Source organism: Macrosteles quadrilineatus, unplaced genomic scaffold (genome assembly GCF_028750875.1).
Source record: "Macrosteles quadrilineatus isolate MER2022 unplaced genomic scaffold, UCM_ALF_1.0 Scaffold_1__1_contigs__length_201487025, whole genome shotgun sequence".
Taxonomy (NCBI): Eukaryota; Metazoa; Arthropoda; class Insecta; order Hemiptera; family Cicadellidae; genus Macrosteles; species Macrosteles quadrilineatus.
In genome coordinates, this window is record NW_026542594.1 from 128,599,621 (window position 1) to 128,616,415 (window position 16,795).

Sequence of the window (16,795 nt, forward strand, 5' to 3'; positions counted from 1 at the left end):
GGCGGGGGTATTGAGTTTTCAGGTGGTTACATCCGTTTTGGGTCCCCTTGAACCCATAAAAGTCGTTTTCGAAGTGATATCTGTGTGTGTGTGAAGTAAGGATGTGGATTTAGAAAGAGCTACACGTCTCAGGCGTGGAAGGACACACTACACAGGTTGGTCCAATGTTATTTTTAACGATTTGTATTGATGGATCACAAATAAAAACACAAAGAATGATCCTAGGAATTTGAAACTTCATAGTCCTATGCAATTTACAGACAAAATAATATTTTTAGTTGAATAGACTGAATTGTATCTGGGTTTGTTAAATTTGTGTTGAGTATTTTTATGAAGCAAAAGCTCCAGTTAATTTTTACCATAGTATTATTTAGTAAACCTTGTTTTGTTAATAATTGTGAGGTAAATTATCATTTAACTCGTATTTTAATATTAAAAATATTTCAATTTGGGTGTTTAAATCAAAAATTTGATTAAAATCATTTCAAAAGGAAAAAAATATTTAATAAAATTAGTCTAGTACAATACAAACCAAGTTATGATAAATGAATACATCTTCACAAAATATGGTCTTAAAGGGCACAGGGTTAAAAAGATTCTATCTGCACAATTTCATACAACTGCCCTCGGTAGTATTCTATTTAAATAAAATAAAAATTGGAATTGCAATAATTGTGAAAAATTTGAATTTTCCTTTTCACAATGTATTATTCATTTATTGAATTATGTACAAATGGAAAAAGATGTAATTTAATTTACTTATTGTCACGTTGAGTTAATATACAGTAATTCTACTTTATGACTAAGCGCCTGTTTGATTTGAAATGGAACAAATAGTGCATTCCATAATTATTTGATTTAGATTATGTTTCGAGGGTTCAAATGTTAAACAGAAAATGAACAATTTTTATCTAATGTAATCAGTTGATTCAAACAATGAGGACATCACACTGATAACTTTGTGACTGATTAAAATTGAGTCATACTTTTGGTGATAATAATTTAGTTTGGTTAAGAGCAAGTTCAATTTAAACTTTTCAAGCCAAGCACCATGATGGCTTGATTGTTACATTTCACAAAAAAGATTGTATTTTAGATTTTAATTTTTTTTTTTAGGCTCAGTTGGTATCATGACGAATTACAAATCCAAGGCAGCTATGTCATGGGTTTGCACCTTGGTGCCGCCACAGAAAAGTAAGGTTCAGAGGAAACATTCAATGGTACATTTTAAGTGGTGTCTAGGGCAAAGTCCAACACAACCCCCTTGCCCTCATTTATTACAATGTTTACAGTGGAGGGAGACCCTATGCCCTGTAAGATAGGAGTTTTTCATCACTAGTATACTTCTGGGACAACATACCAGAGCTGAATGCACACGATCGCCCCACAAGCAAGACTCCTCTGTACTGTACCTTACTTCTACGTGGTGCTTTACTGAACGTGTATCAGTATATTTCATTCCTTTAATTTACTGGCTCACCCCACACTTGCTGGATGCATTGCATATACAAACCCAGAAGCCCAGATGGACAGGCAATTGCAAGATTAAAAGAGGCTGCCAAGCTTAAAAAGATTAATATGGTACTTTGCAACGAAGAAAGTAAATCATATAAAACTAAACTTCCTCTGCAAGGAAGAATTTACCTGTTAAGCATCTTTTTTATGACTTTATTATTACATGGCCACAATTTAAATTGAAAATCTGAAAAAATGTGTGATCTGCGGTGTTACTGCTGATACTTTAATTGCGCACACCGTGCTTACTACGTACTGAAACTTATCTCGCATAATTTTTTGTTTCTGTGCACTTTTTTTATAACCCTGGCAGCGCCCAGCTATTGAGCGACTTCAGCAGATGTGTTAAACAGAGTACATTGACTCTTTTATTTCATTTACTCTCAAATGCGAGAGTAAAATTAGATCGATGGCACTAGTGAGGAATCGACTTGGTGTAAAACTCGGTGAATGCCAAAACTCTCACTCTTCACAAATACGTTTATCAGAAAACATATAATTGGATTGCAATAGGCTAGCAATAAACCAACGCTTTCCTTTCAGTACAAAAATGTTTTATTACAACACAAGGCACTATAAAGTACAAAATGCAATCAATGTTACTGCAACATTTCTCTAATTTAAACAAACAAAATTTGGGAACTGTGAAAGCTAACATATTTTCAAATACTGCTCTTAAAAAATAAAGCTATTAAATTTGTTCATAATTCCAACTAAAATTAAAAAAGTTATGGTTAAATGTTGAAGGAATGTATCACACATACTGAGAAAACCAATCTCTATCACTTTGAATTCAGCACCATGAATATATTACATAAAGCCTATTAATTCACATACATGTTCTAAAAGAATCACAAAATAATTATGAAGAGAGCTAACGTAAGGAGATTGTAATAACGGAGAAAATTAAATTTGACTTCAAATTGTGTATCTACTCTGAAGATAGGCCTATATCAAGTTAAAGTTTGGAAATTAAAGCTTCATCAGCATCTTTAAAGAAACAAAAATACAACAGTACATGGAGGATGATAAAATTTACTGCCATAGCCCAAAGCAATAACTGTCCAGGGCATTTTAAGTGAATATGACACAGTTATCTAACATTCAAAATAAACTTTAAAAGGAGGAAGAACAACTCCAAGCTTTAGCTCTTTTCTTTCACAGTTAAAACTTATTGCATAAAGTAAAATTGCTGATACAATACAGCTAAACACATTATAAACAAAAGCAAGCTAACTCTGGGGTTAAATGGGAATATCACAGAATCAGCTTATATCTTATTTTATTAGTTACAATAACAGAATAATATTGCGGGTAACTACAAATTTAGATTAGTCAGAATGAGACTTCTAGCACCACTGCCAAGCTAGATAGCACTCCAAAAATACAAAATAACCTAACCTACTCTAAATCAACGTTAACACACTGGTATCTCTATCCATGTCAGTCATGTAGGCTTCACGATGCAAAAGTTGAAAATATGAAGCTTATCGACAAAGTTAAAAAATCCTCACTTTTATCACCAACTGGTTTAAAATTTTGAAACAATACTATGAAAATCATTCCAGAACGTTAGTTTATTCAATATTTCACATCAGTAGGCCTACATCTCAACAAGTTAAGCTATGTGGAATACACATGTACGCAACTGCTATAAAAGTGAGAAAGTGAGTACATAAGTATTAAATCTGTGTGGTCTTTTATATTGTTATAAAAATAAGTATGTCATTACAACAAATTTGGAACTGTATCGGTGCTAGGAGGGTGATGGTTGTAAACGAATTATTTCTATCATGAATTTTACAAGTTTAAGACTAATAGTATATCAGAGTCCCACTAGGGACCGAACCCTGTTCAGTTACTAAATTGTTCGGATCAGCCATAAATGCAATAAAACTGTATACATGCAGTATTACCAGGCATACAGTATTGTTTTTTATATTATATTTTGTTTTATACAGTACATTATGCTATTAGTAGGCTGCACTGCACACCCTGGTTAATATTACAGAGCAACCATTTCTCATCAACAGGTTGTTTAGAGAAATTAGATCCTGGTGTAGGCTACACTAACAATTACACCTGTGCATGGAAAGACTTAAAGAGAGGATAGGTTTGTTGACTTACAAAAATACATCCTATAAAATATGTAAAAATAAATATTTATGTGCCAACTTTTTCAAGCTAGCATAGTACGCCATGGAAAGTAGGAGTGACAGTGGAGCGAAATAAATATACATTTAAATAAACTAATGCAGTCTCATTATGCTCGATGGGACTAGAAGTCTTTTACAATTCATGAATGTTTTTACATACCAAGTCTGTGGTAGTAAGGTCGGTTCCGGATGTAAGAGGGTGAAGACAGCAAAGAGGGGTAGCTGGTCTGTAGCTCGTGAAGTAAGTGGCGCACAGTGATGAACAAGCCGAGCCCCCACTTGGCCGTCATGAATGCCCACACTGACGCTATGGGATAACTGTCAGAGATCGGCAAGACAGCTATAAAACAAATTATCAACATAAGTAAATGATATTCCAATAAAATATCAACATAAGTAAATCATGTTCCATTAAATCAATCAGGTAATCTTAATACTCATCCAAACTGTTAAGTTGCACAGTGTTTTCATTTTAAGGAATTTCCCTAAAGGAAGTGGCTATTAATGTAGGTGGCACGGTAAGACATGGGCCCGGGACTGACTTACTTTTTTATTTTGATGTCCCTAGAGGTTAAAAACACTATCAGTTCAAATTTGTATATATGTATATGGTATATATTTTATGTATCTATATATGTGTGTCCGTGAATGTGATAAAATTGAATGAGTTCGCGGACCATCATGATCAGACCATGGTAAAGGGATTTATGGGGTGAAAATGGGTTTTTCTCATTTTAGACCCTGAAAACATAAGATTTCCCAATTTCTCTCTAAACAATGCAGAAGATCTAATTAAGTGCATTGAAGTGTTATTGTAAGTTTGTTCAAACAGATCAAATTCCCATGTTATTCTTATGGATAAAAAGAAAACTGATGGAAGTTTGATTGTTTATGGAAATAAGTTAAATCAAATTTGGTAAATTTAATATTTTATTTTATACTATTAACATGGTGAAAGAAACACTTTTCACCTACCCCTTTGCAGCAAATCTAGGTACTCGTTAAATCTAATGCTATTTAATTGGGGAATAAACATGTCTTGTTTATGGAAATATTTTAGTTAAAATCCAATCAAATAGAAATTTGCTTAATCTGCAGGTTTGCTGCAGCAGGGGGCATTTAATTATTTTTATTGTACGAAATAAAATATGTACATAAGCTATGTTGAAACCCTTGGTAGTGGATTTATAGGAATAAAACCCGTTCTCCTACCTAGTACGCACAACTACAACTATGAGCAAGAGCATCGATCACTGTGATATCATAATTATCTCCGTGATTGTCGAAGCATTGGTGAACAATATCTGTTGCAATCACGGTGACATGACAACATCTGAGATTATCCCTGGCAAACTAACAAACCTTTCCGAGTTCATAATTTTCTTCCTCAACGCAGCAACGTCAACAGAAAAAAAACTAACAGAACGCTGTTGACAAATGGGCGCTCAGCGATAGGCTATGGGCACTAATTAGTCAAAATAAATATTCTATTTACATAATATCTATACAACTCAGACTTTCCAAAAGGCAAATATTATAGAAGTTTTTAGTTATCAGTCAATGAGTAACCTTGGCTGACAAAATTGTTATTTATTTACAATTAAAGACTACAATACTTTTTAAACAACATAACCTGCTTTTATTTTACTCACAAAATTCTTAATTAATTTTGGATTTGGCCATAATATGGCTAAAATTTTAAAACCATCCTTTTAAAATAACCTGATCAAATTTTAAACAACTTAGATCACATCAAATAGATCACAAAATAAGACAGCTATTTCAATGTAACTGATGTATTTTGTACGGCATGAATATGTGAAATAAACAAAAGTCAATATATTGTTAGTTTTTAATTAGGTAGGTACTGATGGTAGCAGTATACTAAAGCTATGTTTCCATTTCTACAAATTTGTGCCCTCCGAATTTGTAGGAATGGAAACAGCCTGGCACAAGTTGTGGCACAAATTTGTGCCCGCCGACTGCGTGAAAATCATGTGCCGTGAGTCGCGGGCACATGTGCCCAGTTGGAATGGAATCGGCCGGGCACATGTGCCTGCAACTCGGTCCTACGAACTACCGCATGCTCATAGATGAAAGGTAATCATAACCTCAAATTTCGTTCAGTTCGTTGGAGGAAATTTTTGGAGCCACTTTGGAAATTAAAGGCGTCTTCCGATGGTCTTTTAGCCAAAAAACATCTTATCCACCATCTAGGTTGTTGTCATATTTTTCTTCTAAGTTCATTGTATGCACCAGTGATAAATAAAAAAGCACATGCTGTTATGTCATCCATGGCTATTTGGAGAACACAATATAATCAAAATCAGCCACCGAACCTCATCACATCACAACAAGAGAGCAACTACCTTGTCTGCCACGCTAGTCATAGTCGCGGACTTGTGCCCTATGAGCCTGGAATGAAAACTGCATGATTAACTACGTGCGACATGTGCCTTGACATGGCCTCGACATGGGCCGCGACTTGCAGTAATGGAAACGTAGCTTGAGAAGCAATTTCATATTGGTCAGAAGCCAATATGGACTTTGAAAAAGTGATTCTTAGTTCTGACAAATCAAACAAGACTTACACATTTCTACTAAACCCCTATTGAATCTTCACAGTACGCTTTTAACGTATTAATTGAGCTTTACTGTAGATGAAAAATCTCTTTATACTTTAAACTATTTGATTGACATTTTTTGATTTAACAAATCAATTGAAAAATTTGCTTGGTCTGCAGATCACGGCTGGATGTTGCCATTTTCTTAATTTTAATGCTAGACTGAAACCATACACCTTATTCAGTACTGTACAACCCCTCTAATCCGCCACCTTCGAGACCCGCCATGGTCCGGTGGGAACTGTGAATAGGTTTGATTATCCAAGGAGCATCTTAAATGGTCAAATTAAATGCATGGCTGACATTTAATTTATTGATCGTGCGTGATCCCGGTAGACACGGATAATGTCCCTGTGGCCACAGGAGACGAATATTTTGCCACCATTACAGCGGACGATGATGCTGTTCCCGAGACCACGGAAGACGTTCAATATTTTGCCATGATCGCAGGAGACAACCGATAGTTTCCATGATCGCAGGACACAATGATGTTTACTTTACGGTAGGAGATATTAAGGAGTTTGCCACGATCACATATAGACCTCTACAACGACAAAGTTTTCTTAATTGCTTGACAATGGTGATGTTCCTGTGAGGTCCGGAGATGTTTAATATTTTGCCACGACTGCAGGAGACGATGATAAATTTGATTGTGACTGTGGGATTTTTCTAGGATTTCTCAATGACCGCGGAAGACAATCATCGTGTTCCCATGACAGTGGGAGATGTTGAATATTTTGCCACTATTGCAGAGAATGACAATAAATGTTTCTGTGATCACAGGGCAGTAAACAAGAATTTTGCCGCTATTACGTTTGACAGATAGTCACAATATTACAGCGATAACATTGTCACCGATAGGCAATGGCAGTGTCAGATAAAGCGAGGAGTCGGACCACCTGAGGTTGGATTAGCGGGGTAACATCAATATACAACTGCTTATTTAAATATTGAGTTTTAAAGTAAAAGGCTTTTGTGTAAATAAGGGAGCCCAAAGAGCCCCATTTGCTGCCAAGCATGTTAGTTAAATTTTGACATCTGCACAGTGCTCTTTACTTCTCTGACTACTATTCTAGAAAGTCTCCACCCGTTTGTGACTATTAGTTTCTTTATAGTGGTCAATAACAACGTTAATAAAAATCTATGTTACCGCCAAGAATGAATCGCTTTCAGTTGTGCTTGGCAAAAATTTTGGGAGTTTTCAACATAAATCAGTATAATTATCATCGGTCGATAGCTCAGTTTATCTCAGTTCATTTATATCCCAAAACTGGCTAGAGCCCAATTATGCTTATTTATACGGGAGGACCAGTTCCATCAATAATAACTGGCTCTATCTCCTATCTTTCATTGGTATGACATTAAGCATGTAGTTGAATTTTACATCTAGCTAGGAAACCCTCTTTTTTTATTGGTCAATCTATAACATGTGGCCAGTGAAAATCGGATTCATCACTAATAGTAATGCTTAAAATGTATGTTACCAGAATATAAATAAAATTAGACCTTTTCCGTTAATTCACCACCACTAGGTTTTTTCTGGTTGAAATGTTAACGTTATTTACAAAATCTGTTAAGGGTTAGAGTTATTTTAGGTTGGGTTAGGTTAAGTTGGAACTGAGGCATAACCTAAGATTGTGTAATGTTATACGGCTATGATACTTATATAGCCTAGTGGTGGTGAATTGACGGAGAAGGTCCAATAATTAAATATCTAAAAAAACGCTAAAAATGTAAACAAACTTACGAAGTTGGTAGTAGAAAAAGAGAAAAAGGTACCATGCTCCAGCACCCAACCCAGCCAATAAACTAAGCACAGCCAGGATTTCAAAATCTTTCATGGTGGAAGTGGAATGCCATGAGCTCAAACTTCTTCGGAAATGCAAGAACAGCAGGTGGAAATCGATAGCAGCTAGTATGCCTGAAAAAATGTATCGTATATTATAACTTTGAAAGAGGCAAATATCAATAATAGATATTATAGTTAAGATTATAGTTAAGATATTATATTATTTATAAAGAGGGTCAGGGAAATATACAAGCTGTTATTTTTTTAGAAGGGAGTTCAAAAGTTATAACTAAGCCCCACATATACTGTCCGCAAGAGTTAAGAAGTCCCTTGAGCCAAGGTCACATGCAGCAGTGTTTGGAGGTTATCACACACTATTCTCAGGTGCTAAGCATGAGGGCGCCTCGCCAGGCATATACTGTATGTAGCCTATCTGTACACATCATTAGGCCTCATATCTTTGTTTTGGTGAGTGTGTGGTCACGTCAATTGCTTCAGTCTAGTCTCGTGTCTTCATGCAGCGAGTTCTGTTTTGATTTGTACGTTGCTTGTCGCTATGGAAAACTATAGCCTATCTGCAATTCCCATAAGAAAACATGGTTCAACTATACGTAGTGGAGAGGAATTTCATTAGTCGGGTGATTGAGTGTTGTGACAATGAGTGTAGTGGTAAAGACAGTAAGTTATTTAATGCTGATATGAAAAGGGGTCGCTGTGTACTTGTACCGGCGTCTAGTTGTACCTAGTCCAAAATCTGTAGGTACAACTTGCCAGTGGTGCGGACGTCTAGTTGTACCTACGTCTAGATGTCTCTACATCTAGATGTACCTCTTTAAAATCTGCATGTACAATTTGTCGGGTACGCGACCGTCTATTTGTCCCTCATACGCATACATGCGTCTAGTTGTACCTACGTCTAGTTGTACCTACAGCTAGTTGTATCTCCACTTCAATGTGTCACTAGTTTAAGAGGTTACTTTTAGAGTAAAAAAAAACAACTAATTGAGTATATTGAAGTATTTTTGTAGGGTATTAGACACTGAGAAAATAAAAAAAAAACTGCAAATAAAAAATGTCTATGTTATTCTTATGGAGAATACGTAAACTGGTGTAGTTTGCTTATGCATGCATGTACTTTGACAAACTTGTGACAAAAAAAACACTACTTAATTCTAACCTTCAACGCAAACGCAATGAAACCTCTATATTGAAAAACCGATTAAAAAATAACCCAGATATGACTTTTTTTGTTAGCGCTTATTAGTTCTTAGTAAAATTAATATTGGTTTAGTTGCAGACTATATAGCCAGCGTACACTGACCAACCTAACTCAGTATATTTAGTTTATATAGTTTAAATAGAATGAAAAAATATAGAAATGAACAACATAATACGAGGGTTGTTTTTTTTTTCAACCTCCAATAGGCTATGAACAAAAGACAAGTTCATATAAAACATTAAATTTATTACCAAAAGTTTGGTCCATTTATGGTTACTTTTTGACATAATCACCAAAGAGATTGAGACATTTGCTATATCTGTGCACCAGCTTTTTAATACCCTCTTCAAGAAAAGTGGCCGCCAGTACATTCCAAAAAACAAAAAAAATATCAAAAAAATTTAAAAATCAAGAAAAAATAAAAAAGGACTTTAAAATTTCTAGAAATTCAGTAAACAAATCAATAATGGTGAATCTGTGGTTTATTTAACCACTCTGCCAACTTGTTGAACCAGCTCATTACTGTCGTTTCAGATGACTTGGTTCAACAGTTTGACAGGATGGTTAAATAAACCACAGATTCACCATTATTGATTTGTTTACTGAATTTCTAGACATTTTAAAGTCCTTTTTTTATTTTTTTGACATTTTTTGTTTTTCTGAATTTTTTTGTTTTTTGAATGTACTGGCGGCCGCTTTTCTTGAAGAGGGTATTAAAAAGCTGGTGCACAGATATAGCAAATGTCTCAATCTCTTTGGTGATTATGTAAAAAAGTAACCATAAATGGACCAAACTTTTGGTAATAAATTTAATGTTTTATATGAAATTGTCTTTTGTTCATAGCCTTATCGGAGGTTGAAAAAAAAACAACCCTCGTATGAATGTAAACAATTTACAAACAATTGAATTGTAATAAGAACATGAGATCAAGGGAAAAATAAAAATAGACCGAAATAGGAATTGAAATTCAGTTGAGTTTTATCACTATTACTATCTTATTTAATCTTACTACACCTTTTCCCCATTTATTTGAGAAGTTAATAACTGTATTTGAGATTCATTACTTGTATTTGGGAATTTATCAAATTAAATTAGGCGAGTCAGTTGAATTTGATAAAACAACAAATGTAGCTAAGAATAGTAAATTACGTATTGTATAGAATTGAGAAATTGTTAATTTCATTTCAGAATGAGAGCTATTAATTTGAGAAGTTGGCAAATTAGCTGAATTTTAAGTATCAAATCACGAGTTCTCAAATATATTTAACTATTTCTTAAATAGAATTCACAGCTCTTAAATTCATTTTATGCCTTCTTAAATACAACTGTCTGTTCTCAACTTCATTTGACGTTTTCTCAAATAATATTTGACTGATCTCAAATACAATTGATAGGCTATGTTCTGATATAAACACAACTGTTTCACAACTGTTATCAACCCTTTAGGAATCGGCCTGTGGTACGATTGCTATTTTTCACCACACTATAAAAAATTGAGAAAATATCTATATATTAATAGGCAAGCATAATACTTAAAAAACTTTTCTCTCAGCTCATGTACATCGCAGGGAAAATAGGCTTAGGCATGTAATCGTAGATATAATATGCAATTTTTACACGAATAAAGAAATTGTGTGTAAAAAGCTACTGGTTTTGAGGGAAAGAATACATTTTAACTTAAATGGAGCGACACCTGAAAGATATGGGATTCAAGTGGAGGAAATGCGGTTCTAAAAGAAAATTATTAATTGAAGGGGACCTGTTATTCTAGGTTTGAGGTTCAAGTATTTGCGAGAAACAAGAAAGCTAAGGGAGGGCAAAAAAGGAACATTTTCTATCTGGACGGTACTTGGATGGACAGAAGTTTTAACGATAGATTGTGTATTACCTAATATGAACATGTCAAGCCACATGATTTTTGTAGACAATCGTCCATCAAGAGTTTTTCCTAGGCTCATTTATAAGGCAAACATTGCCAAAAGAGACTATCGTGGCCAAACAACATAGGCTATTTTACTTTATAAAAGAAAAAGTAAATCATAAAAGTCTAAATTTTGCGAAACAATGTTTATAAAGTAGGCTACTTTATTTAAATATAGGCCTACTCTAAAATACTTAGCATACTTTTGTAAAATGGAGAAAGAATTTTAAAATCATTATAAAGATTAAATAGGGTAACTTGTTTCAAAATTTAACAAACACAGTTTTTGTTCTGAACAGACATCGACCTTTATTTTTTTAATTTTATCTCTTTTTTTTACAGTGATATCACTATGACTCAAATCTTTAAACATTTATAAATGTTATTATTAGCCTAATAAATATTATTAATTAATAAATGGTATTATTAACATGGTAGCATGGTAATATTACATTGAAACTAAACAGACAACAAAAAGCAACAGGCCAATTAGCTTTTGCCTTAAGCTACCCATACACGGTCGAACTTGTTGGCTGAGCCGTTCGATCCCAACACAGTCGGCCAACATGTTCAACCGTGTATGAGCGCAGTTCCAACATGGTTTGACGGATATGTTGAGTTCGGCGCTTGGCTCGACAGGACGGGCCAACACGAACCGAGCGTCCAACAAGTTGGGTCGTAGATGGGTGGCGTCGAGCAGCTTGACAAACACGGCCTCAGTCTGTCCAGTCTGGAGTGTTATCCGCATCTATTGGGGTGTGTTTTCTGCCCAAAGTATTGTTTATTTGCGGTTTATTGTGTTTATTTGTTTTTGTGCGGTGTATTTAGTGTAGTGAGTACAGTATAAGAGATGTCTTTCAACGACAATAAATCTTTCTGGACAGACATAGAGAGCAGCGCCCCTAGTGGGATATTAAAAGTAAAAGTTACTGTAATAAACATAGGCCTAATCGCAAAGAGTGTAATGGTGCCTTGATAGAGAAAGCAAAGGAAGTGTTTCCTGTATGTGATGAGAAATTAATTAAAGCTAAAATCAAATCATTGATAGATTCATTTCGTAGGGTTTGAAATTAAAAAGTACATAAGTCAAAAAATAAAACGGGAAGTGCACAGGATGAGGTGTATGAACCTTCCTTGTGATATAATACTTTACTTTACTTTATAATTTAATTTACTAAGCAGGCTCGATCTGCAGTTCGACAGTGTATGCACGCCCCCCAACCTCCAACCTGACACCCAACCCGTCGGACACAACAGCTCGCCCAACAAGTTGGACCGTGTATGCATAGTTGTAATGAAGACTATGACATACAGATATTGAATAAAAATCAAGGGTTGTAACAGGAGAGCAAAGTGAACAACAGCTCTGATGGTCGCGCAAAGTGAGTGTAACGCCTCCATACTGTGAATGGGCCGGAGCTCAGGGGACTTCTTAATTCTCGCGGACAGTAGTGTTCGGTTATCTAACTCATCTAAGAAAACAAAACCTGTCAGTACAGAAGACCTCTTTTCTGGACTCCTCAGAACTGAGGCCGGTACTTTGGTATTATACGGAGGCCACTTATTTTAGAGGTATTTAACTGCATAATTGGAAAGAACATACTTTAATTGACTTACTGTCAAAATTTGACATGATTACGATTAGTAGCCTTTGATCTCTGCCTTCCAGAAGGCAGCAATGTCGACGAGGATTGAGTTGAATGTGTCAACTCATATTACTAGACACATTGACCGCTAGCTGCCACAGCCGACAGGTGATGCACACGCTCTGGTATCATTCGATTCATAACTAAACAAGGAAAGTCCTATAAACATATTTATGATAACCCAACCTAACATAACAGCCGCAGCTTGCTGTATAATGGTGGCCTCCGTATAATACCAAAGTACCCTGAGGCCAGTTCGGATAACAGTTTTTCCAGTTACACCGACATCCCCTAAAACTCGTTGGATTAAGAATGTCTAATGAATACTATTTACAGGCTAGTATGATAATAAGTTAATACTAGACACTTTGGAATAGTTAGGTACCTACTGTAAACGGTTAAACCCATGTGCCGAAAAAAATTGTCTGAATAAAGAGATAGATATATGTCACTTCTGCTGAGTTTAGTCTGGTTAAAAGGTGTCCGGATAAGGGAGAGTCTACTGTATTTTCGATTTAAGTAGGCCTAACATTTTCTATAATGAAATGCATTCATTCCCACAGTAACTAGTCCCAATGATGTTTAGCCTACTAAGAGAACAGAAATCTGAAGTAAAGCCACACGATTAATTAGATTTTAACACGTTCGCTCAGGGCCGTATTTCCCAACGGCGGACACGGCGGTTGCCAGGGGCCTCACTTGTGGCTTCAAATGGTTTTTCTAAATAAATTAATTTTACCAATAATCCAGGATAACGCGATCACTAGAGACGTTCATGAAATCTCTGCGAGTTCATAATTATTTCGCCGTTAACATAGGAGTTGTCACTAAACATCTGCGATCACGGAAGATATCCAGGATTTTGTCATTCGAAGGACGCGAGTATGATGTCTCTGCGCTGGCGCAAGATGATTTCTCCGCGACCACAGGAGTCGTTCATGATTTCACCGCAATCGGAGGAAATGTTTGTTTTGATTTTATTTGTAGTGAAGTAAAACGTCGTCACTAGGCATATTGCCGGTGACAGAGTCAGAGTGAGTTAATCTTGTTGTGTGGTTGAAAACAATCAACTGTAAGTAGGCTTAAGGCTTAGTTAACCTACAGTTCATTCTACTTGTAAATGTCATCCATCCTATCTTGTTTATTGTAATGTTAACTTAAGTATGTTTTTACGGCGATATCTTGAGAAATATTCATCAGCGGTGAAAATTAATGGTATATTTGGATTCAGGAGGTAAAAAACTATAAAGTAAGATATCAAAATTAAAAATTCGTTTGGAGGCACCTGTACAGAATAAATCTGTGTAGAATAAATCTTCTTGGGCTTGTCCTGCCTGATGTGTTCGACTGACATTATGTGAGGCATATCCTCGACTCTGGAAGTAGCCTCGTCCTGGGAGGTGAAAAATCCTGCCCCCAAAGGGGAGGCAACTGCTCGGTGTTGGAATCGGCATTCAAGTAGGCTACAGACATGGACGACTGGGCAGGTCCCAGTGACATTCCTCCATCCAGGTTGGCGGGATGTTTAGCTCTCGGAGAGGTAGAAGTACGCTACCAATATCTCCCACCTACCTGTGTCTGTGGTTCTTTGGGCTTCGGCCTGCTTGTCTGTGCGACCAGCTCCAATGGCAAATCCTCGACTTTGGAAGTAGCCTTACCTGGAGGTGAAATCGGGCAAGTACCCGTAGCTCACGGGGACACTCTAGGGAACGTAACTTTCTGCAGTGTGAGGGTAACGGGTGTAGGTACTTCTCCTTCCAATCCCTGTCTCTGAGCACGGAAGGTATGGTTATCTAGAGTGTGGGGGGTTCTCCCTGGAACCTCAATTGAGTTAAGGGTGTCGCCACCTTTGGTGGATAGGTTCATCCGGGTGGGTCCAACTTCTATACCTGCCTCCTGTTGGGAAACCTTGATGGCCTGGCAGTGATGTTGGGTCTGACGGGCAAATGAAGTAGATCGGGTGCTGGGTCCGAGCCCGCCAGGGGTATCTGGGGATCTATCGCTCTGGTTATCTCTGGTTTCCCAGCAACTGGGTAAGGCCTCGATCGGGTAGTGGTGGTAATGGGAGGTTGGGGTTCCCCCCGTCAGCGTGCTGGCGGTCCCCTTCCTTCTGGCTTTGATGGTGGGTTCTGCCTGTCAGAGATAGGTCCCGAGTGTTGCTTGCACTAACGCACGTCCAGGACACTCCCATTAGTCCAAAGGGCTTCGGCCTTGTTGGAATTTAATTGGGGTGGGCGTGTAAATAAAGTAGCCGGTATCCCTGGTTAGGATTGAGGGGCAACCCTCTTTCCGATGGGTTATTTTGCCTTTCGGCAAGCCGGTGAGTGTGATGACCTTAAGTCATCCTCCTTTGGTGTCATAAAGGTTGGAGCGTCAGTTCCAATCGGCATCAGAGGTCCCGGGTGTAAACCAGGTACCGGGTGTGTCGTGGAGTTTTGGCTTCACTGACAAAGAACATGTATGTATGTATGTATGTACAGAATAAATACCGATTCAATTAGTAAGCCTTCATGCGATTTTTTCACCATCAGCAAGTTTGGTTGGTTAGGTTATGATAGCCTAGTTTAATTTTATAATAGGCCTAGATATATTTAAAAATAACGATTAGGGCCTTCTATACAATACTTTCAATTTGATAACTTAGTTTCAATCGATTAGCATAGCCCAGTTAAGAAACTGTACCCTAGAGTACAGCAAGCTATGTTACATAGCAAAAGTTATGTAACAATGTTATAGCCTATAGCAAAAGTTATATAGGCTAGCAGATGTCTACATAGGTCTAGTGTAAACCCGGCTTAAAGAAGACACTTGCCCAAAAGATTGTTTTCAGAAACCACAATGCAAGTTATTATTAATCTAGCCCAATAAACGACCATCGCTGTTGCCTCTGCTTACCACAGTTTGGGAATGATTTGGAGGGTCAAAGGTTCAAAATGGATTCTACCTAAGTTATTAACTTATGCTTACCTGAAATCAATGCCCACACGGCGGCATGATAGTTTGCTGCCAAGAAAAAGTAGAATGTTGAGAAACTGACACACACTCCTATTCCACTGAATACAAGGCCTAAAATTATTTTACAACTTCCCATTGTGAGATTTTGAGTAGCCTAACTTAGTGAATTGGCTAGCACTCTCAATATTGTGGTCTAATGTGCAATATAGTTCACAGCACAAAATGTTAGGGATCTGTTTCAATGATCAAGAATCACTGACACTGATGAACTGAACAACAGATTTAGGGTATGCTATTAGGCCTATTCTAAATCGATCCAACCAAATAAAAGATACTGTGGTGAATCACGATCACGAAAGGCCCAACAAAAACAAACAAGTGTTAAATCCATTCCATTCCATTTCCTTCTTTCCCTTCTCCTCTCTCGGTTACTGTTCAATTCCATTGTTCCATTTTTTTCCATTATTCCTTCTGCCTATTCTGCTATTCTCCTAATTCAATTTTTTTTTACGATGCGTCATGATTTTTTCATTCCCTATTGGCTGGTGGATTTCATAACATACTAACAGCGTTTTATTTATTTTTGTCACATTATGAATGGCGGCCTGAATATCTTCCATGAGGTTTTGAGGTACCGTTATACGATTTGTGGTTGTCCATCGGTTATTTTCTTTCTATTAAGTTTGGTTTTGTCTCATTCTGGAATTTAAATATTGAAATTTCTAACTACGCCTCAGAAAAAAACTGAGAACAGCAATTTTGAATCCTCCAGAAGAAAATTTCCATATTCACGATCACGACAATATAACACTGGCAGCAAAGACTCAATAAGTCATTTATTTGCCAAATTAATAAATACAATTTTTGTATTAGCTACGTCAATACACTGAATGACACTCAGAAACTGAAAATATATATCATTATACAATAAATAAAATTTAAAGGAAATATCATTAACCACTAGCCAGA

The 16,795-nt window shown here is 36.5% G+C and overlaps 1 protein-coding gene across 1 annotated transcript; it reads right to left on the bottom strand.

The window, feature by feature from the left end:
- Window positions 1–2,086: 2,086 nt before the first annotated feature.
- LOC128984718 (uncharacterized) lies at window positions 2,087–16,105 on the bottom strand. The gene is made up of 3 exons (XM_054404064.1): window positions 15,839–16,105; window positions 8,043–8,216; window positions 2,087–4,011 (listed from the first exon to the last, which is right to left on the bottom strand). The coding sequence occupies exons 1-3, from the start codon at window positions 15,960–15,962 to the stop codon at window positions 3,824–3,826; spliced, it is 486 nt and encodes a 161-aa protein (XP_054260039.1). The 5' UTR covers window positions 15,963–16,105; the 3' UTR covers window positions 2,087–3,823.
- Between the last annotated feature and the right edge of the window lie 690 nt (window positions 16,106–16,795).

Coding starts and splice junctions, on each gene's coding strand:
- LOC128984718 (XM_054404064.1), bottom strand. CDS start 15,962: ATGGGAAGTTGTAAAATAATTTTAGGCCTTGTATTCAGTGGAATAGGA. Junction 8,217..15,838: donor CGTGTGGGCATTGATTTCAG/GTAAGCATAAGT, acceptor ACATTTTTTCAG/GCATACTAGCTGCTATCGAT. Junction 4,012..8,042: donor CTTTTTCTACTACCAACTTC/GTAAGTTTGTTT, acceptor TTTGTTTTATAG/CTGTCTTGCCGATCTCTGAC.